Below are 23,960 nucleotides of genomic sequence, written 5' to 3' on the forward strand. Positions count from 1 at the left end.
CAGCATAAACAGTAGAATAATAGGTGCTGTATAAACTAACACTTGATGTTGCCACTCTTGACCCACCTTAGCCCCGTTTGTTCTGTAGTGAGTTGAGAAGAGCGTGGGGTTGGAAAGACAAGGGATGGGCTAGTTCTTTCCACTTGCCCTGCTTGATCAGAGCTTTCTGATAATTCACTTTCTACTCACCACCTCAAAATTCCTAATCTCCTCTCCTCACCCCACAGTAGAAGATCTATGTATGATTACCGGCAATGACATTAAAATAATGGGTTTCAGATGACATGCAAAGCCAAATTAGATGGAGCCCCTTTCTAGGTATCACAATATTCTCTTCTATGTTCTAATCAGGATTATTTATTCTGATCTACTACATGGAACCAAAATTATATTTTATTAAATTGTAGCAAGAGAACAACAAAATCATGTAGATTATAGGATAACAACAAAAAGTTAAAAAAAAACCAAAGCCTAAGTTTGATTTACTTTCATATTTTACTGCCTCCATGGACCCCTTGCCATAACCTCTTGACCCTCTTAAAGGAAACATGGTGCTCCATTTTCATTTTTACTTGGCCTGCCCTTATGTTATCAAGTTTACTTTTTTCTACCAAGGCCTAACAATCCAATATTGAGACATACAGTCAGACTGTGAAATGACAACTTTAACACTAGTAGGAAAAGGTCTCAGCTAGGGTTAGGCAGCAATAGCCCATCCTAGGATTAATATCTTTTTGCAATATGGAACCTAGAACATGAATGCTCACCATCAGTGACATAGTTCCTATCCTTTCGCTTCATTAATTTTTCTGAGACCCAGTTTCTCAGGCCATCTCCAGCACAATTTCCTCTTTGTAGATCCTCTGCAATCTAACGCACCCAGATTTGTTTTCTCCTGCTCTCCCTAACCTCATACCATAGGCAGCAAGTGGAGTCCTATGTATGTTTCTACCTATCTCCAGACTTTCTGTCCCAAAGGCATACTTTAAGATAAAAGGAAACAGCACAGACCTAAGAACAAAACTAACCATATAGATTAAAAAAACCTTATATAAGACCACTAGAAACTAGTTGTAATATTGGATACAAATCTGCAGTTTGCCACGAATTATCAGTTTCTCATTGGAGTCAATTGAGCAGAAACATGCAAATAAACTCATTGTTATGTGGGAAAGTTCCACCACAATTCTAGGAGTGCCATGATATTACATCTACTTTTCTCTAGTCTGCAGTGGTTTTCCCTGATAGGTTGATACTACTAAAGTGTCAAAGGTTTAGGTTCGTTTGTACTGCCAACTCTTTAATTCTTAAAGAGGGCAGTGATATTAATGACAATTAGTTTAGAAGCCCCAAAGATACGGCCCAGTTTTTCACAGTTTAATTTTCCATATTATAAAACTATAAACATAACCTTTCTGTTCCTAACCTTTTCCTCCATACAACCTTACTTTAGTCCAGAAAATAACTGGCCAACCACCCCTTGAAGATTAATGTAACAAGACTAAATTTTAGTCCATCTGCCTAATCCTTCTGAATATCTAAGTTTTAATCTAATTGTAATTGGTGATCCTCTATTGGTACCTCAGGCCCCTAGCTTGGGGTGATGCCTGATACCTCCTGATCATACATATGTGTGGTCCATTCTATCACCAAATCTGTTTAATTATTACTACTGTTTACCCCATCACTATCTTATCACATTGGCATCCTCTTGTCCTGATTTTTTTGGTTCCTAATTCTATTTTATTAAGCTCACCTGACTGCCTCTTGAGAAACCTGCATGCGGGTCAGGAAGCAACAGTTAGAACTGGACATGGAACAGCAGACTGGTTCCAAATAGGAAAAGGAATACATCAAGGCTGTATATTGTCACCCTGCTTATTTAACTTATATGCAGGGTACATCATGCAAAATGCCAGGCTGGATGAAGCACAAGCTGGAATCAAGATTGCTGGGAGAAATATCAATAACCTCAGATATGCAGATGATACCACCCTTATGGCAGAAAGTAAAGAAGAACTAAAGAGCCTCTTGATAAAAGTGAAAGAGGAGAGTGAAAAAATTGGCTTAAAGCTCAACATTCAGAAAACTATGATCATGGCATCCAGTCCCATTACTTCATGGCAAATAGATGGGGAAAACAGTGGAAACAATGGCAGACTTTATTTTTGGGGGCTCCAAAGTCACTGCAGATGGTGGCTGCAGCCATGAAATTAAGACACTTGCTCCTTGGAGGGAAAGTTATGACCAACCTAGACAGCATATTAAAAAGCAGAGATATTACTTTGCCAACAAAGGTCTGTCTAGTTAAGGCTATGGTTTTGCCAGTAGTCATGTATGGATGTGAGAGTTGGACTATAAAGAAAGCTGAGCGCTGAAGAATTGATGCTTTTGAAGTGTGGTGTTAGAGAAGACTCTTTCAGAGTCCTTTGGACTGCAAGAAGATCCAACCAGTCCATCCTAAAGGAGATCAGTCCTGGGTGTTCATTGGAAGGACTGATGTTGAAGCTGAAACTCCAATACTTTGGCCACCTGATGCGAGGAGCTGACTCATTTGAAAAGACCCTGATGTTGGGAAAGACTGAGGGCAGGAGGAGAAGGGGACAACATCACCGACTAGATGGACATGGGTTGGGTGGACTCGGGGAGTTGGTGGTGGACAGGGAGGCCTGGCGTCCTGCGATTCATGGGGTCGCAAAGAGTCAGACACGACTCAGCGACTGAACTGAACTGAACTGAAGTTTACTGTGTACGTCTTTATGTTAGCATTAGAAAAAACAGAACTAAGGAGGTGGAGGAAGAGAAGAGAGATGAGGTATGTGATGGAATAGACATAATGCACCCACACTTGAGTCTCAGAGAGCAAGGAGCTGCAACAGATCAAGAGGACTAAGCCAGAGGCCTTGAACCTGTGTTCTTTCCTGTAAGGTAAAGAGGTGTGGCATGGGTGCAATGGGTAGAGCCATACCAGATGGTATTCTAGCTGTGTTTTCTTGTGTTCTAGCTTGGAATTGTCCCGCTGCTGCTGCTGCTGCTAAGTCGCTTCAGTCGTGTCCGACTCTGTGCGACCCCATAGACGGCAGCCCACCAGGCTCCCCCATCCCTGGGATTCTCCAGGCAAGAACACTGGAGTGGGTTGCCATTTCCTTCTCCAATGCATGAAAGTGAAAAGTGAAAGTGAAGTCGCTCAGTCGTGTCTGACTCTCAGCAACCCCATGGACTGCAGCCTACCAGGCTCCTCTGTCCATGGGATTTGCCAGGCAAGAGTACTGGAGTGGGTTGCCATTGCCTTCTCCATTGTGTTCTGGCTTGGAATTGTCCTAGGCTCAGCTAAAGGTATCTTAACTTGTGTATTTGTGAGGAATGAGATAGCAGCTCTGGGTCATGTGCATAGTTCTTCATCTTAGCTGATTATTATAATAAAGGGCTATCCAGAACATTTGCTGTTGAAAAGACTCAAGTGATTCTGTAGTTCTGTAGTCTAGGATGATAGTGGGGACAGGAAGAAGAGGCAGGCAGGAATTAACACTCTATAATGCACACATTCTCTCACCTTTATTTCTTGAAACTACCTTGATACTGAGCTAGTCAGTTTCTTTCCTTCAGCATCCTTGTACCCCATGAGCCCTCCGTAAATGAAACTGACTGCAATTACTCCTACCTCAAAATCCTTTTCTAAGAAGCCTGGTCTGAACATCAAACATCATTTACCATCATACACTACTTTCCTTTACCAAACCAATTCATCAAAGTTTGGGATTTATAAAAATTATCCTGAACCTAATTTGGTTTGTTGAGGGTTTATAAAAGATGATAGGTATGTACGTTCTACCAGGAGGTATTTTATATGCATGAACTATTATTCAAATTTGAGGGGAACAGGACATCAGCAGAATGGGTGGCCATCAATGTTTGAGAGCTGAAAGGCCCCAGGCCAAAAGAAAACTTCTCCACTGTCCTTTATTTTAGATTATGAGAGATTGATTTACTTTGGATGAAAATGCAAATATCCTTAGGGGGTAACAGATTACGTCATTAATACTATATGGTAAACTAATTTATCATCATTTGAAAACCAATAACCTCAAATGGTACAAGTAAAGCATTTTTGAGTGGGGACAGGGGAAAAGAACAGATCCAGATCCTAGAAGGAGTAATGCTACATGAAAGGGGAGTCAAAGTATTGCCTATGAGGAGAGCCCAGGACTAAAGTGAGATCAGAGGAGGAACTGGAAGAGCATGAATGATTAACTTTGCCTACTTTACAATTTTAGCTTAGTCCTGAGAGGTTGCAAAAGGTGAGACTTTTACTACAGACAAGTAAAACTACAAGAGTAGAGGATTCAAGCAGCACTCTTGTGTAATTAAATATTAATTTAAAATAACACATTCCTTTATTAGCTTTCTTAGATACTTACCTAATGGGTGAGTCGTGAATAAAGGAGACTCCAGGAGCTGCAGATGAATTTTCAGAGAGAAAAAGAAAATTACTATTTGTTGGTATCCTTCACAGGCTACTTATAAAATTGTAATTAAGGCTGTGGTTTTTCCAGTGGTCATGTATGGATGTGAGAGTTGGACTGTGAAGAAAGCTGAGCACCAAAGAATTGATGCTTTTGAACTGTGGTGTTGGAGAAGACTCTTGAGAGTCCCTTGGACTGCAAGGAGATCCAACCAGTCCATTCTGAAGGAGATCAGCCCTGGGATTTCTTTGGAAGGAATGATGCTAAAGCTGAAACTCCAGTACTTTGGCCACCTCATTCGAAGAGTTGACTCATTGGAAAAGACTCTGATGCTGGGAGGGATTGGGGGCAGGAGGAGAAGGGGACGACAGAGGATGAGATGGCTGGATGGCATCACTGACTCGATGGCCGTGAGTCTGAGTGAACTCTGGGAGTTGGTGGTGGACAGGGAGGCCTGGCGTGCTGCGATTCATGGGGTCGCAAAGAGTCGGACACGACTGAGCGACTGAACTGAACTGGTCTTTTTTTTAAAAAAATACTTTTATTTATTTATTTGGCTGTGCTGGGTCTTAGTTGCAGCCTCAGGATCTTCCATCTTCGGTGTGGCATATGGGACTTTTTTGTTACAGCATGTGGGATCTCGTTCCCTGATCAGGGATTGAACCTGGACCTCCTGCATTAGGAGCTCAGAGTCTTACCCACTGGACTTCCAGGGAAGTCCCTTAATAGGTCTTTCATTCCCTGCTGTCAACACTCTTTTTAAATCCTCCAGGGACTACCAGACAGGCATCAAATACCTTAAGATTGGGGGTGACTGCCTACCTCATCAGCCTCATCTATGGTCACCATTCTACATATATTCTCTGCTCCAGAAGTACTGAACAACACACAGTTCCTCTGCCTTCACTATTTCCCTTGTAACTCATGTCCCTTTTTAAAACTTCTCATCCTTTAGGACTCATTCAGCTTGTGTCACCTCCTTCAGAGAGCCTTCCTTTATATCTGCCCAGATAGACAGGCGTTCTCTGTCAAGCTCCTGAAGCGCCCTATACATCCCTCTGTTATAGGACTTACTATGCTGTATTGTACTAGTTTACAGTGCCTGCCATATAGTAAGCACTCAAGAACATTTATTTGTTCAATTAATTCTTTAACATATGTGTTGGCTCACTGTTCATTCATTAGTCTTCCTGTCATTAATCTCTTCCCACTTAAATACTAACATGCTTTGTATGCCATCTAGCAAAGTTCCATAAGTGGATTTTAGTAACTATTTCTGGATAATGATACTAAAGCAAGTCTTCATGTAGAATATGTCCACAGGAATACTGGGATGGTGTATGTCAGTTAATCACGTGTGTGCGTGCTAAGTCGCTTCAGTCATGTCCAACTCTGTGCAACCCTATGGACTGTAGCCCACCAGGCTCCTCTGTCCATGGGATTCTCCAGGCAAGAATACTGGATTGGTTTGCCATGCCCTTCTCCAGGGGATCTTCCCAATTCAAGGATTGAACCTGTGTCCCCTGCATTGCAGGCTGATTCTTTACCTCTGAGCCATTGAGCAAGGCCATCAGTTATGCACATACATGGCTAAACAGTCTTAGACAAGCAGAATACTTTGAATAATAAAAAGTAATGTTACCAATTAAAAGTCAGTTCAAAGTCAGGGTGAATAGCTATTGTTCTCCCAATGAATATAACATGTATTTTGAATAATCAATGAATTCCAATGATCTGCATCAAAGTTAACTTCAATTCTGTGTACTTTCTTAAGTTTCTTTGTGTGTGAGTGTATGTTTGAGTGTGTACAGTTTTGAAAGGAAGGAGCTGGAATTAATAGTGCACATACCTGAAAAAATAAGTGTGAAGATAATACTGTTGTAGTGTTTTTAAAATACGTCTACAAATTCTTTGATAATACTCTCTCCAAGTGGTGGAGGCTAATTCTTTTCCCCCTTGAGTGTGGGTTGTACTTAGAGACTTGCTTCCAATGAATAGAGTGGAAGTGATGAGTGGAAGTGAGAGTGTGCTGAGACTAGGCTATAAAATATAGTGTGGCTTCTGCCCCTCTCTCTTGGACCACCCACTCTGGGAGAAGCCAGATGCCATATCATGAGGATACTCAGAGATGTATGCAGATGCCCACATGGTGAGGAACTGAGACCTCCCGCCAACAGCCATGTGAGTAAGCCACCTTGGAAGTGACTTCTTCAGTCTCAATCAAGACTTTAGATGACTGAAGCAGCCCTGGATGACACCTTGACTGTAACCTCATGAGAGCCCCTGAATCAGAACCATCCAGCTAAGCTGTTTCTGTATTCCTAACCACAGAAACTGTGAGATGATTTTTTTTTAAGCTGCCAGGTTTTAGGGTGATCTGTTATTCAGCAAATAGTAGACCAAAAAATTAGAAAAGACATATAACAGTTGAATAATATAATCAATAAGTAGAATTTAAAATTCATTTAGAGCCTTACAGCCTTTAAATAGAGAATATATATTTTTTGTATGTCTATGGAACACTTTCAAAATATCAATCACATATTTGGCCATAAAGAAAATGTCAACAACTTCAATGTGTTGAATATTTACAGGCTACATTCTCTGAATCTAACTTTAAAAATGTGACTGAAAATATGAATTTCTTGATAATTAAGAAACATACTTAAGGTAATTCTTAAATCAAAGATGGAATAAAGAGGAGAAAGTATAACCTACCTTAAAAAGAACATTTATAGCAAACCTATGGGAACGGCTTTTATTATTTCCCATAGGTTTTGACGTAAGGCATTCCTTTAATTTCTTCTCCCATGCATCCCAGACCAATATCTATAACTGCCCCCTTGACTGCTCTACTTAGATGTCCCACTTGGATGCCCTCAGGCATCTCAAACACAATATATTCAAAGCTGAACTAAATATCTGTCTTCCAAACTTGTTCATCTTTCTGTATTGCCTATCTATTGAATGGCACCACAATCCATTAAGTTGCCTGTACTAGAAATATGGGTGTTGTCTTCAATTCATTCTTCTCCCATATTCAATCAGTAGCCAGATCTCATCCATTTGCCTTTCTTAGTCTGAGTCAAATCTGCCCAGCTCTTCATCTTTACTGCCACTGACTTTGTTCAGGACTCATTTCTAGCTTTGACTATTATAATAGCCTCTTAATTGTAATAAGGGGCAGTGTGGTATTGTGGTTAGGATTGGTTGAGTAAGATAGACCTGGCTTTTAAAACCTTGGCTTTGCCACATGTTATGTGAAATCTTGGGCATGATAATTTACAACTCTGAGACTTAGTTTATTCATGTGTAAAATGGTAGGTAAAACAGTTTTGTTGTTCAGAGGGTTAAATGAGAGAATACAGTTTAGCATAGAACCTGGCACATAGTGAGTGTTCAACATGCTATTATTTTTATTGTCTCATTGTCTCAAGTCTCCTCACCTCTAATTCTGCTTTCCTTTTTTAGAAAAGGCAAATTCTTTCTTTCTTTTTTGGGTCATTTTTTGAAGTTTAATTAATTTACAATGTTGTGTTAGTCTCAGGTGTACAACAAAGTAATTTAGTTATATATATATTATATATTTTATATATAATATATATATACACATCCCTTTTCAGATTCTTTTCCATTATAGGTTATTACAAGATATTGAATATAGTTCCCCATGCTATGCAGTAGGTCCTTGCTGTATATCTACTTCATATATAGTAGTGTGTACCTGTTAATCCCAAACTCCTAATTTACTTATCCCCCCAACCCACTTTCCCGTTTGGTAACCAGAAGTTCATTTTCTATCTCTGTGGGTAGAAAAGGCAAATTCTGACCATATTAGGTTCCTGTCAATATTCTTCGATAGTTATACTTCGATAATAGGATAAAAGGTAGATCTCCTGGCACAGCTTACCAGAATCTTAATGATCAACTGATATCTACCAGTTGGTCTATCAAGCTTCATCTTCTGTAATTCTCTGACTTGAACTTTTAGCTAAAACAATTCTGAAAAAAAATCTGCATTTCCACAAACCCACTAGGCTCTAATGTATATATCTTGGTAAATGTATCCTTTCTCCTGGAAGTTCTCTTTCCATTTGTCTGCTTAGAAAATTCTTTCTCTCTTTTTTTTCTTATAAATTTATTTATTTTGATTGGAGGCTAATTAGTTTACAATATTGTATTGGTTTTGCCATACATCAACATCTCATCCTTCATGTCTGAGCTCAAGCGTGGCATCTTCTATAGAAGCTTTCTTGTCTCCCCTATGCTTCCGGTGGACTTTGTATTTGCCTCCTTTATTGCACTTATATTTGTGTTGTGATTACTGGCATGACTGTTTTATACTACACTGTAAAATCCAGGGTAGGAACCATGGCTTCTCTACTTTGTTCAATAATTAGTATAGTGCATGGCGTGTAGCAAAAACTTAGTAAATGTTAGTTGAATGTATTAATGCATTGCAGGATTTCCTTAATAGCTGTTGATAATATTTACCTGGCTCATAGTTTAAGCTTGATTTCTTGGCCTTTTCCCCATTCAAATCAGCACGTGTCACCTATACATGCCACAAGAAAAATGAAAACAAAAAAAAATCCTTAAAGGAGTTTTCAAAGAATTTGAACATCACCTATGTCTCACAGAAATTTAATAAAGTGATTTTAGAAGTCTATTTATCATAAATATACGTTTTATTTGGTTTCCATTACTTACATAATTCAAAGGCTTACAGAGTTCCTAGTATGCTAAAATTAATTAACTGAAGAGTACGCTGACCAGCATGGAAGGCAATCAGTTGAATAGCTAAAAAGAATATGTGTGGGTTTTAAAGAATGTTAAGCACAGGGGGAATGCTGTGAGGGAGCTGGAAGGCAGAGAGCAGGTTTTCTGCATACGTGGGATGTAGCTCTCTCAGTTGGCCAAGAGCTCTACCTGCTTAGGTAATCATACAGGAAGAGAAATCCAACAGAGTAGACTTTGATTTTTCCTAGGCCTGAGAACTGAACACACGCCACCAGAAGTCCATTTCTTGACACTGATGGGATGGGTGAAATAAGCTGGAAAATAGTATTGGATTTTGTTGTGATAAAAGTGGTCATACTATTTCTCAAACTGAATTAGGTATTTGTGACAATTTGACTGGAATCAAGATTGCCAGGAGAAATATCAATAACCTCAGATATGCAGATGACACCACCCTTATGGCAGAAAGTGAAGAGGAACTAAAAAGCCTCTTGGTGAAAGTGAAAGTGGAGAGTGAAAAAGTTGGCTTAAGGCTCAACATTCAGAAAACGAAGATCATGGCATCCGGTCCCATCACTTCATGGGAAATAGATGGGGAAATAGCGGAAACAGTGTCAGACTTTATTTTTTTGGGCTCCAAAATCACTACAGATGGTGACTGCAGCTATGAAATTAAAAGACGCTTACTCCTTGGAAGGAAAGTTATGACCAACCTAGATAGCATATTCAAAAGCAGAGACATTACTTTGCCAACAAAGGTCCATCTAGTTAAGGCTATGGTTTTTCCTGTGGTCATGTATGGATGTGAGAGTTGGACTGTGAAGAGGGCTGAACCCTGAAGAATTGATGCTTTTGAACTGTGGTGTTGGAGAAGACTCTTGAGAGTCCCTTGGACTGCAAGGAGATCCAACCAGTCCATTCTGAAGGAGATCAGCCCTGGGATTTCTTTGGAAGGAATGATGCTAAAGCTGAAACTCCAGTACTTTGGCCACCTCATGCGAAGAGTTGACTCATTGGAAAAGACTCTGATGCTGGGAGGGATTGGGGGCAAGAGGAGAAGGGGACGACAGAGGATGAGATGGCTGGATGGCATCACTGACTCAATGGATGTGAATCTGAGTGAACTCCGGGAGTTGGTGGTGGACAGGGAGGCCTGGCGTGCTGCGATTCATGGGGTTGCAAAGGGTCGGACACGACTGAGTGACTGAACTGAACTGAACTGAACTGACTTACTCATATTGTCCAATGTATTTTATTTTAAGGCCTTAAAAAACAGATGGTCTAAATTTGTTTATTGCTTATTTTGGGGGTAACATATGTACTGATAGTATTAAGTTTGCCATCCATACTACACTCAGAAAAAACTTTTTTTTCTGACTCTATAGTGAGGCATGGAGAAGGAAATGGCAACCCACTCCAGTATTCTTGCCTAGAGAATCCTGTATACAGAGGAGCCTGGTGGGCTGCTGTCCATAGGGTCGCATAGAGTCAGACATGACTGAAGCGACTTAGCATACATGCATAGTGAGGCAAGTGAAAAAAGTTATTAACTCCTGATGTGCAACTAATGTACTGTCAAGGTAGTTAAGATTCTTTCTTCAGATACTGAGAATATAGTTAAGATTCTTTCTTCAGATACTGAGAATACAGATTATGGATGTTAATACAGTAGCACAGCACCCTGGACATAACAGGTGTTTCATAAATATTTGTTTATATAGAAAAGCATATTGTGGCTAACATGTTACATTTGAAGAGTTACATATAACTGAGTCTGTCACTTACTATGCATTTAACATAGGAAATAGGAAAATGTGTTAACTTTTTAGAACAGGTGAGTCACTTAATACAGTGCTAACGGAGCCAAGGATGTGGGTTTGAGTCTGTAAGTGAATGACCAATTGGTGACCCACAGAGATGACAGATGCTGTGACCAGAGGCTGTACCCTAAATGTTTGTTGTCAATTTCCCACCATCGGCTGAGTGATCACTGACCACAAAGGGGAGAGGGTGAGGCCGTATGGCTGCTTCTGTACAACCCATCAGCATGAGAAGAGAAATGATTCACAAAAGTCCAATATGTTGCTTCCTGTGTGAATGGACTTGAAGCTCATCTTTTAAGAAGCCTACATACCTAAGAGCTAAGTGAGAACACTCACATTGTTTCTGGTAATTTCTATTAAGAATTGAGACAAGTATTCAAATTTTGGATCTATTTAACACATTTAAAATCTCAGGCTCACCGTTTTTCTTTTGTTAGCTTACTAGTTGTTATTGATACTCCCTACACTTAGAGTATGGCAACACTAACACAACAGATAGCCATAAGCATTGGAAGTCTGAAGTGACAGGATTATTACTGTGGATTCACATTTCGATTTTCTTTTAAATAAAATCTTTATATAGGATGGTTAATTTCAGGGAATAAGACTGTTCTGAATTGTCATTTAATGAATGAAATTGTGTTATGTCAATCTTGATCCTCATTCTATACTTCATTGTTTCTGTGTGTATCTGGGACAAAAGAAAAGTTACTTGCCTGTTGTTTTGAAGTATCCTGTAGAGAGTATCTACAGATACTTGGTGTTTTCGCAGAAACAACTGGACTCTGAAGTGTAGTAATTTCTAGGGAAAAGAAGAGGTAACTTTAAATATGAAAAAATCATATAGTTCTCCTTGCTGGGCTGCCATAAAGTCTAAAATTACCATAATCAAGAATGTATTTATTTATGGACGTTAAGGCAGTATCTCTGAGTATAAGATCCCTTTTTGTGAAATCCCCTGCTTACCAGCTTCCAGGGGCCCACTGTTGCCATTAGGGACAAGCCTGAACTCCCTGGCTCTAAGTTACTTTGCCAGCTAAACTTCTCACCACTCCCCTGCTCTAGAACAAACTGTTCTGCACTTCATTCAGTAAGCAAAGGGGAACCACAGAGGACTTTTGGGTAGAAGAATTATATGTCTAAAGCTGTATTTCAGGAAGGTTACATTCACAGCAAAATGTAGGACAGATCAACAAGAAAAAGAGATTGGAGACTAATTATTACGGTGCTTAATGGCACAGGAAGCATGAATGGAAAGGAAGGGAAAGTTATGAGAGAATTTAAGGAGGCAGACTGGACTGGAGCAAACAGCAAAGAGTCAAAAATGACTCAGGTTTTGTGCCTGAATAAAGTTAGGAGGAACAGAGCGCTGGTTTGGGGATGAATCTGGTTTTGCACATGTTGAATCTGAGGTACTCATGGGCCGCCCAGGTGAAGATGTCCCAGCGCTGTTAGTAAGTGTGGAGGTTATGCGTGGGAATCTTTTACGGAGATGAACAGAGACTTAGCTAATCTCTAGTTCAGCCCTGGGAGATGGGAAACAGGATGGATTTTTATGTCTGGGGAGAAAAGATGGTAAAAGAGACCTTCCTGGGGAGAATTCTCTTCACTGGGACTCTCTAATGGCTGCATTGTCAGGAACTTACAGAGGCAGTCACAGCAGAGACTCTAACTTCTCACACCTTGTCGATTCCAGAAGGCCTATTCTCCCAGCAATCACTTAAAAATGTGATGCTTATATTTACAACCATGAATAATTCTTCTATCTTCCTTTATCAAATTAATCATGGATTTTATAATCAGTGAAAAAAGCATAACTTGGAAGACTATATGATAAAATGAATTATTTAACCAAAAGATATCAGAGCAATTATAAATACTGTTCATTTTCTTACCTCCATCATTTGAAGGATATGACATCCTAATTGTTTCTCTATCTTTCTGTATGGTTTAACATTCAAGAAAAAAAATTAATTAGTAATTATTCTTCTAAAAGACACTTCTGCTGATTCTAAAGCAATCAGAATAATACAGTATCTTATCTCCCCTTCCCCTCATCTCTACCTCTCTACTAGGTGCTGGTCTCAATGCTAATACATATTATTAACCTCTCACTGGATATCTTTTACAGGTACCTCACTTTAACTAGTTTAAAATGAAGCTTATATTATACCCATGTATGCTATCTTTTCCTATCTTTTCAAACTTGCTACTTGTCTGTCTTCCACATTTTGGTTATAGGTATAATAGTCCTATAACCAATAATAATAATCCAGTGCTCCATTCCAGAAAGCATAGAATTTTTCTGTTTATTTCAGATAAAGCTAGTTTAATCCAGTCTAATGTTTATTGAGTACACTGCCTGGAACTAAGATACATAATTCCTGACCTCAAGAAGTTTATCACCCAGTAGAAAAGACAGACAAATATGATGGAGGATAATGAGTTCTGAGATAGAAGTAGCCCTCAGCATTATGAGAGCATACAAAACCTGCACACAAAAATTAAATCATCACCATTGTTGTCATCTCCTTTTCTCTGGGTCCACACATCTGTTGAGTCACCAAATCCTGACATACTCTAACTCTGAAATATCTTAAATCTGTGGCCTCTGATCACCCTCATTGTCACAGCCTTAGTTCAGGCCTTTATCATTTTTATCTGGACTATCCCAGTAGACTCTAATCTCCTCTATGTAGCTATCTCACACTGCAACTAGAGTATCTTTTAAAACCCAAATCATTTTTATCTCACATCCTACTAAAAAACCGGCAATGGTTTTCTACTACTGAGAGAATAAATTCATACTTCAGCAAGGGATACAAAGTTCTGGCTTCAACCTACCATTTCAGTCTCTTCTGTTCCACTGCTCTGGTTTTGCTGGCTTGAGCTTTCATGCTTTCACTTAACACTGTAAGCCTGTCTGCAATACTGCCTCACTACATCCTTACATCTACTCATCTGAAAACTTCCCACTCATGTTTGAAGACCTAATTCAATGAAAGTGAAGTAGCTCAGTCGTGTCTGACTCTTTGCAATCCCATGAACTGTAGCCTACCAGGCTTCTCTGTCCATGGGATTTTCCAGGCAAGAGTACTGGAGTGGGGTGCCATTGCCTTCTCCAGGGGATCTTCCTGACCCAGGGATTGAACCCAGGTCTCCTGCATTGCAGGCAGACATCTGCTTTACCCTCTGAGCCACCAGGGAATACTACAATTCAATGAAGCCCTCCTTTTATAAAGCTTTTTTAGATTTCTCTAGGCAGGGCTATTTCTCCACACTTTCTGTGCTTATATTTTATGCAAAGCAAAAGTCTCCTCTCATTTGACTGTAAGGACTTTTGTTTATGTGTCTGATCCCTGGACAGTGCATCCCCAAGAGCAGTGACGTCTTTTCTATCTTTGTATCCTATGTCACCTACTTTCCCCTTTCCCCTTCCTTCTACCTTTCCCTACTTTCTACTAGGACCCGGCCCACAGCAGGTTGTCAATAAACATTAGCTAGCGTCATCATCATCATTATCATCATCAAATATTTGTTAGTTTCTGCTCAACTACATGGTACATTTAGCATGAAGCTGACTCAGAACCTTCTCTACCAGGAAGACGGTTCAGATCTGTGTAGAACTCCATTATTTCTAACCAATCAGTACCATGCCCAGTGAATGGGGATATTCCCTAGAAAGAAAAATTAACCAGATAAATGAGTGGCCAATACAAAGCACCTGAGACATAAAGCTTTCTACCTTTTGTTCTGCTGTGTTACTCTGTACATCATGTGGAGAATGCAACAAGGTTGATCTTCTTTCAGGAGTCTTTACAGAACTATACAAATGCTGGGATGGTCCTATAGGCAAATGAAAGAGAAATCATTTAATTTTTAAGTTTGATTGAACTGTAACTGAAGTACAATAAACTGAACATATTTAAAATGTACCATTTGGCTTTGGCATATATATATGTATATATATAAACCCTTGAAACCATCACCACAATCAAGGTTAACATTTACATCATCCCCAAAAGTTTCCTTGTGCCCCCTTATAGTTCATCCCTCTCTCCTCTCCTATCTCCCAGGCAATCACTGATCTGCTTTACTATAAATTAGTTTGCATTCTCTACAGTTTGCTATAAATGGAATCAAACAGGGGTTGTACCACCCTTTTTTTTGTTGGGGGAGGGTGGTGATCTGGCTTCCTTCATTCAGCATATTTTTATATTCATCAATATTGTTGCCTGTATTAATACTTTATTCCTTTTTATTTCTGAGTAGTATCCCATGGTACGGATACCAAGTTTATCCATTTGCCTGCTGAAGAGCATTTAGGTTGTTTCCAATTTGACTATAATGCTGCTATGGACATTGATGTACAAGTCTTTATCTGAACATATATTTTCATATCTTGTGGGCACCTACCTAGGAGTGAAATGACTGAATTACATGGCAGATGTAGTTTAACTTGAGCTGCCAAAATTTTTTCCACAGTGGTTGTACCATTTTACATTCCCACCTGCAATGTCAGACAGTTCTAGTTGCTTCTGCTGCTGCTGCTGCTAAGTCGCTTCAGTCGTGTCCGACTCTGTGCGACCCCATAGACGGCAGCCCACCAGGCTCCTCCGTCCATGGGATTCTCCAAGCAAGAACACTGGAGTGGGTTGCCATTTCCTCCTCCAATGCATGACAGTGAAAAGTCAAAGTGAAGTCGCTCAGTGGTGTCCGACTCTTAGCGACCCCACGGACTGCAGCCTATCAGGCTCCTCTGTCCATGGGATTTTCCAGGCAAGAGTACTGGATGCCATTGCCTTCTCCACTAGTTGCTTCAAGTCCTTGCAAATACTTGGTATGGTCAGTTACTTCAGTTCTACTAGACATTCTACTGGGTGTGTAGTGGTATCTCGTTGTGGTTTGATTTCTATTTCCCTAAGGAATAAAGATATTAAACAGTGTTTTGTGTGCTTATTTGCCATCTGTGTATTTTCAGTAAAATGTTTGTTCATGCCTTTTGCCCAAGTTTATTATGTTGTCACATTACATATATTACGTTTTTCTATATTTTACACTTTTTTTATGGTGATCATGCCTTCTAGATGTAGGTCTGGAGACTACCTTTTGTTGTACTCACTTTTGGGGCTTGAAAAATGAGAAACAGCCATTATGCAACAGGGCTATTTTTTAAATTTTATATTACTTTTTCGTTTTTTGACTAAGTACAAGATCTGTACCCTCATCTTTCATAGGTTTTCACTTACCTGGGGGTAGAGCTAGGGAAGGAAGGAGAAGTTAGAATTTTTAACAGGACAAATGTCATGATGAACACCCAGGTAATAATATTCAATATCTGTCATCCCCCAAAATGATGACACAACCAAGACATTATGCCTTGCAAGCCATGCAGTTGTCTCAAGAATTTCCTTAAATTTTATCTTCCTTTTTGTGTAGAAACATCCTAGAATACTTAGTTGAGAAAATTCTTCATAGTGTCCTGGAGATACCCTTAGCTTACCAAATAAGGGTTATCTGGGCTCAGGAAGAAAAAGGATATGACTTTAGGAAAGTTAGGGGGAAAATGTCCACTCCTTTAGCAGCTCAGAGATGGTGGGAAAATGGGAAGGTGGTGAGAGTGACTGGAGACCAAAGAAATCAGACAGGGCTTCACATTTTGCTTACGCTGGGCCTTGTGCTTCAGATAACTGAGGTTAATGGAGAGAAAAGAACTATTGCTCAGCTCTCTGTTTAAGACTCTAGAAAGAGATTTCCTTGGCTATCCCTACTCTGACTCTTCCTCCTCACTGGGGTCATAGACCCCAAACTTTGTAATATAGTGTGGTCAGGCAGAGCAAGGCTCTTGCTGAAGTTTTGCTTTCTTTTTCTTTCAGTTTTAAAACATTTCAGCTTTACTGACTTATATAACGGACACATAAAATTGTAAGATAGCTAAAGTGTACATTGTGGTGATTTGATACATATGTATACTGTGAAAGGATTTCTCCCCCCTCACCCATTTAGTTAATTAACATATCCATCACCTCACATATTTATCATGTTGTTCTTAGCAAATTTCAATTATACAATACAGTGTTTTCAACTATAGTCACCATGTTATACATCAGATCCTCAGACCTTATTCATTTTACAGCTGAAAATGTGTACCGTTTGACCAACCTCTCCCTATTTCCCCTTGAGGTTTTGCTTTCTTAAGCCACTCTTGGTTCCCATGTGGTATACACATGGCCCAGGAAGGGCTGAGGGTCTAGCTGGGAAGCTCGTCAAGGGGAGTCACTGGGCTGGGGGTAAGAGGGCTCCTCCCAGAGTGTTATGGAGCAGGCAGTCAGGACTCAGGTGGAGTGGGAAACGCAGAGGGTTCTACTAAGCCCAGTGAGACCAGACCATGAGTCATTGCAGTGATGGCCAACTGTGAATGATGACAGGCCAAGCACTATCTCAGTGGAGATAAGGGCATGTCTCTGAAGACCACAGGAGGCAGAGGACAAATAGTCATCCAAGCACCCTTACTTTATTCTGCCTCCATGGAGCTATGGAAGCCAGTGTTCCCCAAAAGTCAATGTGCGTGTCACACATTGGGGTCTTGTGAAAATGCAGGTTCTGATTCAGTAGTGGGGCAGTGCCTGAGACTGCACTTTTATAATAAGTGCCTCAGTGGCCCATACTGCTGACACTTAGAGGAATAAGAACATAAGCCACACCTTTTGCCCCAGACAACACCTTTGGGAAAGAAGCACAAATGACTATTTTAGTATTTCTAATTATTTCAATTACTTTTTTGTCCTTGGTGTGACTTCTGGTGACCAGCAGTGACACTCATTTTCTTGATCCTTGGATAAGAAGCTTAAAATTAAAAAAAAAAATTAATAGTGGTGATGACAAAGTTATTCAAGATAGATTCTATTTATCCTTTTATGCCCACTAGGGGGAGAATCATATCCTAATCTGTATATGGGGAGAAACTGGAGAGGGGACGTAGTAGGTCTCAGTGGGAGGCAAATTTGTACCCCAGAGGACAATGGAATTGGGACATGTCTGGAGACATTTTTGGTTGTTACAAATCAGGGAGAGGGATTTCTCCTGGCATCTAGTGGATAGGGGCCACGTATGATGCTATACATACTACAATGCACGGGATGGTCCCCATAATAAGCAATTATCCAGTGCAACATGCCAAGTGGCAAGGTTAGGAAACCTTAGGATAGATGTGATGGGGAGGCAGGACAGTCACTTTTATAATATTATCTTGTATAGTTAAAGCTCTACTGGGCGGGGGGCAGAACTGTCTTCTGGCAAAAGGGAAAAAACTCCATCCCTCTGTCCTGCTCAAGAAGAGCATGGCTTTTTCTTTGTGTGGGGATGAGGACCAGCATAATACCTGTGCTAGAGACCCTGGAGGCCATGTGCTGGAGACCCCACAGTGGCCATGACAATTCTTGGTTGTGCCTCAAAAATCTGGCTGAGGCAACCATACATATATACACCTGATTTGTGAAAAAGGTGACTGCCGTTCCTGTTTCTAATCATTTAGAAATAGACAAAAGGATTCTAAACTATATGTGTGCTAATTGGGTTTTCATTAGAGTTATGTGTATTCCTTGGTGTTGACGTGGTAGAACATGATGTCTTTGTTACAGTGATAAGTCAATTTCATATGTGAAATAGACATCTTCATTCTCCTGTCACCTCTGTAATACTGTGAACATCAAGTTCTTTTATGTTTTCTTTTTCAAAAAGCATTTGAGGTGGGTACTGTTTAAGATGCCTACCTGAAACTTTCCTCCTACTGGAAGGGGAAGTTAACAGTTGAAGATGGAGGGAGAAAGCTGGCTGCTAAAGTGATGTACTGTCTCAGAGGCAGAAGGTTACACTCTCATCTCACTGAACTGAACTGTGAGCTTTTGTTACTGACTCTTCCTTCACAAACTTTTCGTTCCTTCCTCCCTCTCACATTGTGTTTATTGACTGGTCCTTTTTAAAAGTTCTCTTGAACCCATTCTCTTGCTCATTTCTTTAAAAGTGAAGTCTTTTCTGCTTTCCTTTAAAACTTCTTTTTATCTGGTTCTTTTCTCTTCTTTCTCTTTTGTTCCCCCTCACACATCTTGTCTCCTGTCCTCTCTTTTCTTCCTTTTTACTATTTAGCGATCCACTTTTAAAAAGTTTTTCATTCCTTCTCTTTCCAACTCTCTACCTTTCATGTATTGACTTTTCACTGGTTTCTCCTTTTCCAAATCAGTTCTATGTGTGTATGTATGTATGCAGGGATGTATGTATGTATGTTTCTACCTATCATCCATCTACCTATCTGCCGTACCTACCTATCCCTCTACCTACCTAGCCATCTATCCATCTATATTATATTCTCTTTTTTAAAAAACTGATTTCTACTTTTTAAACCCATCTCCCTCCATCACACACAATTGTACTTGGCTTTATTGGTTCTCCCCCTCATTCTCACATTGTCTTTTTCTGCTTTTTCTCACTTTCCCCTACTGACTCATCACTTATAAACCTCTTTCCTTTCTTCATTATTTCTTACTTTTGTTCTGTCACCCTTTCTTCCTATCTTCCTTCCTTCCTTCTTTATCTTTGCCCTTCCCACCCTCCTGTCTTCCTTCCTCCCATCCTCCTTTTACTCTCTTTCTGCTGGCTCCCCTTTTATTTTTTTCCTTCCTGCTCTAACTCTTTCATTCTCTTTTTCATGCATTCCTCCTTACTGGCTTCCACTTTTAAAATTATATACCTACCTACCTACTTACCTATCATCTGTATAACTGCCTACCTACCTATTCAGCTCTCAATCATTTATCTTTGTCTTTATTTTTGTCTTTGCTTTCCTGACTCCTACTTTTACAATCTGTCCCGTTTTAGGTTTTTTGTAGGAAAATGGTTCCTACATTTTCACTCTTACATTCTCTTCCCTTCTTTAGCTGTCTTCCCTACTGACTCATCCTTTATTTTTAAATCTTTATTTATTTTTGGTTGCGCTGGGTCTTTGTTTCTGCTTGCAGGCTTTCTCTAGCTGCAGCAAACAGGGCCTACTCTCTAGTTGCGGTGGGCAGGCTTCTCATTGCAGAGCCAGACTCTAGGGCATGAGAGCTTCAATAATTGCGGCTCACAGGCTCTAGAGTGTGGGCTCAGTTGTTGTGGCACATGAGCTTGGTTGCTCCACGGCATGTGGGATCTTCCTGGACCAGGGATCGAACTTGTGTCCCCTGCACTGGCAGGTGGATTCTTATCCACTGAGCCACCATGCAAGTTCCACCCTTTGTAAACTTATTGCCTGCCTGCCTTCCTCCTTCCCTCCCTATCTCCCCTACTTCCTGCTTTCCTGACCTCCTTCTTCCTTTCCTTCCTTCTCCTTTACTTCCTTCCCCCTCTCTTCCTCTTATATCCATTTTTGGGGGTTTCCTCTTTTAAACCTGTTTCTCTTCATCTTTTTAATACTGACTTTTAAAAACTAGATCTTCCACATAAAAATCCTGTCTACTTACCCATCTGTCCATCAACCTACCAAACTACCTAGCTGTTCTCCATTCATCTTTATTTGTTTTTAACTGAGTTCCTCTTTTTTAGAGCTTTCTCTCCTCGCTCCCTATAGCCTCCCTTTCTTCTTCCCTCCTTCCTGCCTCCTCTCACTTTCTCCTCTTTGTCCGTCTTCTCCTCACTCCATTCCTTCCGTGGTCTCTGTCTCTCTTCTTTCCCCGCCTGCATGCATGTCTTCCCCCTCCCCTCCCTTGCTTCCTCCCTTCCCGCCATCCCTTCCTCCCCTCTTACTGTCCACTGCCCCTTCGCCCTTTCCTCATGTCTTTCTTCCTTGCTCCTGCCTCCTCCTTTCCTTTCTCCATCCATCCACCCACACTCACTCTCTCATCCTCTTTCATTTGCTTCTCTCTGCTTCTGTCCATTCCTGTCTCCTTCCTCTTCCCCCCCTTTCTCTCTCCCATTTCCTTCTTTCTTCCCTTCCTCCTTCCTTCTATTCTTCTTTTGCTTTGTTTATACTACTCCTTTTGCAAAACATTTCCTTTGTTTCCTTCTCGCTTTCTTTATACATTTTGCTATTGTCGCTTTCTTTATACATTTTGCTATTATCTTTACTACTGCTTTCTCCTTTAAAAAAATCTGTTCTTTCTACCTATCTACCTACCTAGCTGGCTGGCTCTATATCCAGCTGTCAATCACTCTTAAATTGACTCCTACTTTTAAAACTTTTTGGCCCGTGAGACATTCTTCCTTTCTTTCTGTCTCTGACTCTAGTTTTTTCTTTCCTTTCTGTCTCCCATTCTCGTATTTTTCTCTATTTTACATTTTCTTATAATTTTATTCCATTTGAAACCTCTCCTCTTTTTGCTTTCATATGTCTTCCTTTCTTCCTTCGTTCTTTCCTTCTGTTATTCAATTTCTGTTCATCATTTTTGTTCCCTTTCTGTATTTCTTTCTTCTCTGTTAGCCTCCCTGCCTTCCTGTTTCCCTTTCCTACTTTACCCTACCCTATCCTGTCCTGTCCATCTTCCCTTTTTCTTTTATTCTCTGTGTACTGGCCCCTTTGAAAAATATTTTTTACCTTCTTTCCCTTTCTCTTTTTCTATCTTTTATGTACTGACTTTTATTTATTTATTTTTTAATATAAATTTATTTAGTTTAATTGGAGGCTAATTACTTAACAATATTGTATTGGTTTTGCCATACATCAACATGAATCTGCCACGGGTGTACACGTGTTCCCCATCCTGAACCGCCCTCCCACCTCCCTCCCAGTACCATCTCTCTGGGTCATCCCAGTGCACCAGCCCCAAGCATCCTGTATCATGCATCAAACCTGGACTGGCAATTCATCTCACATATGATATTATACATGTTTCAATGCCATTCTCCCAAATCATCCCACCCTCGCCCTCTCCCACAGAGTCCAAAAGACTGTTCTATACATCTGTGTCTCTTTTGTTGTCTCGCATACAGGGTTATTGTTACCATCTTTCTGAATTCCATATATATGCATTAGTATACTATATTGGTGTTTTTCTTTCTGGCTTACTTTACTCTGTATAATAGGCTCCAGTTTCATCCACCTCATTAGAATTGATTCAAATGTATTCTTTTTAATGGCTGAGTAACACTCCATTGTGTATATGTATGTATTGACTTCTTACTGACTTTTAGAAACTCGGTTCTCTTTTTAAAAATAAGACCTACCTATCCATCCAACCATCAATCATCTATCACTCACCTATCTATGGTTCTATCTATTTATATTTTATATACTTTCCTACTTATCAACCTACTCTCCTGTCAATTCATCCATGAATCTTATATCACTGAAATATTTTAACTGGCTTCTTTTTAGATTTCTTTCCCCACTGTCCACAACTGTGCTTAATTTTCTTATTAATGCATCCTTTTCAAGCCCTTCACACTCTGTTTCATTTCTTTTATATTTTACACTTTCTACAGGCTCATCATTTTAAACTTCTCTTTCCTCCCACTTCCTCCTTTCGATCTTGCCTCTTCTTTTTGCCCTTCTTTAAAAGCTTCTTTCTGTCCCTTCTAGCTCTGCGTCATTCATTGTCCTTTTCTCTTGGTCTTTCCTCCTCTATTTTTATCTCTCCCTTCTGTCATCCCTTTTCTCTCCTCTTTCCTTCTTCCATTCCTTCCCTACTTCCCTCTTTCCACTCTTCTTCCATTCTTTTCGCATTGTCTCCTGTTTTTAGGAGATTTTAATCTTATTTTTAAAGATTTTTCTTTTCATCACTATTTCTTTTTAGTGTGAAATTAATTTTATTATCATTATTAAAATATTTGTGTATTTGGTTAGGCCCCCTGCGTTGGCAGTGCAGTGTCTTAGCCATTGGACCACCAAGGAATCCCTCTTCTTCCTTCTTAAGCTTTTATACTGGCTTCTTTTTAAACTTCTCTTTCTCCCCGCCCCCCGCCCCCCATTCCTCTCGCCTTTCTTTACACTGTCTTAACTGGATTGTCCTTTTAAAGTTCTACCTACCTAGAGGGATGGAACCCAGGCGCCCTGCATTGGGAGCTCAGAGTCTTAGCCACTGGACCACTAGGGAAGCCCCTCCTCTCTCTTTCCTTCCTGTCCCTCCTCCCTTTCCTCGTGTCTTATTCCTTCCTCCTACCTCCTTTCATCATCCACCCTACCACCCTTCTCCCCTCTTGTCTTCCTTCATTTGTAGTCCCTCCTTCTCCTTTCCTTCCCCCCCCACTCCCTTCTTCTATTACTACTCCTAAAACTTTTTTCTTTCCTTCCCTCTCTCTTTCTTTATACAGTCTTCTCCTTACAACTGCCTTCTCCTGTAAAAACTTTTTTCTACCTAAATTTCCTACCTATCTAGCTGGCTATCCACATAGGTATCAATCATTTAGCTTTATGTTACGTTTATTGTCTTCTACTTTTAACTATTTGCACATCACACAGTTGTACTTGGTTTTCCTACTTATCCTCCATCACACTCTCACATTCCTTCTCCTTCTGTATGCCATTCTCTTCCTTGACTCATCCTTTATAAAATTCGATTCTTCCTTTCTTCTTTTACTGTCTTCTTTGAAAAAAACTTTTTATTCTCTCATTTTCTGTATTCTTTGTCCTGTCTTACTACTACTGGTTTCTCCTTTATGAATATCTATTATCAACCTGTCATCTGATTGTCATCAACCAATGTATCATTATTTTATCATTTTAAACTGATTTCTTTCAGATCTCTCTCTCTCCATGCCTTCAATTATACTTAATTTTATCAACATCTCTTTTTAATCTCCTCAGAGTCTCTCACTCACATTTTGTTTTTTATTTTATATTTTTTCCTAGCTTCATCCCTTTTAAAAAATTTTTATGTATTGGAGTAGGGTTGATTTACAATGTGTTAGTGTTAAGCGTACAGCAAAGTGAATCAGTTATATATACATATATCCACTCTTTTTT

General features: G+C 39.9%; 1 protein-coding gene across 9 annotated transcripts in view; it reads right to left on the reverse strand.

Moving 5' to 3' along the window:
• The window catches only part of LOC139181346 (fibrous sheath-interacting protein 2-like), an 82,963-nt gene that overhangs the window by 36,815 nt on the left and 22,188 nt on the right, over nucleotides 1-23,960 (reverse strand). For 7 of the 9 annotated variants that reach the window (XM_070784488.1, XM_070784487.1, XM_070784485.1 and 4 more), the window contains 6 exons: nucleotides 17,804-17,872; nucleotides 14,772-14,872; nucleotides 12,922-12,967; nucleotides 11,743-11,828; nucleotides 8,958-9,018; nucleotides 4,419-4,455 (listed from right to left, as the gene is read on the reverse strand). In XM_070784488.1, the coding sequence (XP_070640589.1) occupies nucleotides 4,419-4,455; nucleotides 8,958-9,018; nucleotides 11,743-11,828; nucleotides 12,922-12,967; nucleotides 14,772-14,872; nucleotides 17,804-17,872 (400 nt within the window). The other 2 variants (XM_070784486.1, XM_070784493.1) reach the window with 2 other exon arrangements.

This window comes from Bos indicus, chromosome X (genome assembly GCF_029378745.1).
Source record: "Bos indicus isolate NIAB-ARS_2022 breed Sahiwal x Tharparkar chromosome X, NIAB-ARS_B.indTharparkar_mat_pri_1.0, whole genome shotgun sequence".
In the NCBI taxonomy this organism is placed as follows: domain Eukaryota; kingdom Metazoa; phylum Chordata; class Mammalia; order Artiodactyla; family Bovidae; genus Bos; species Bos indicus.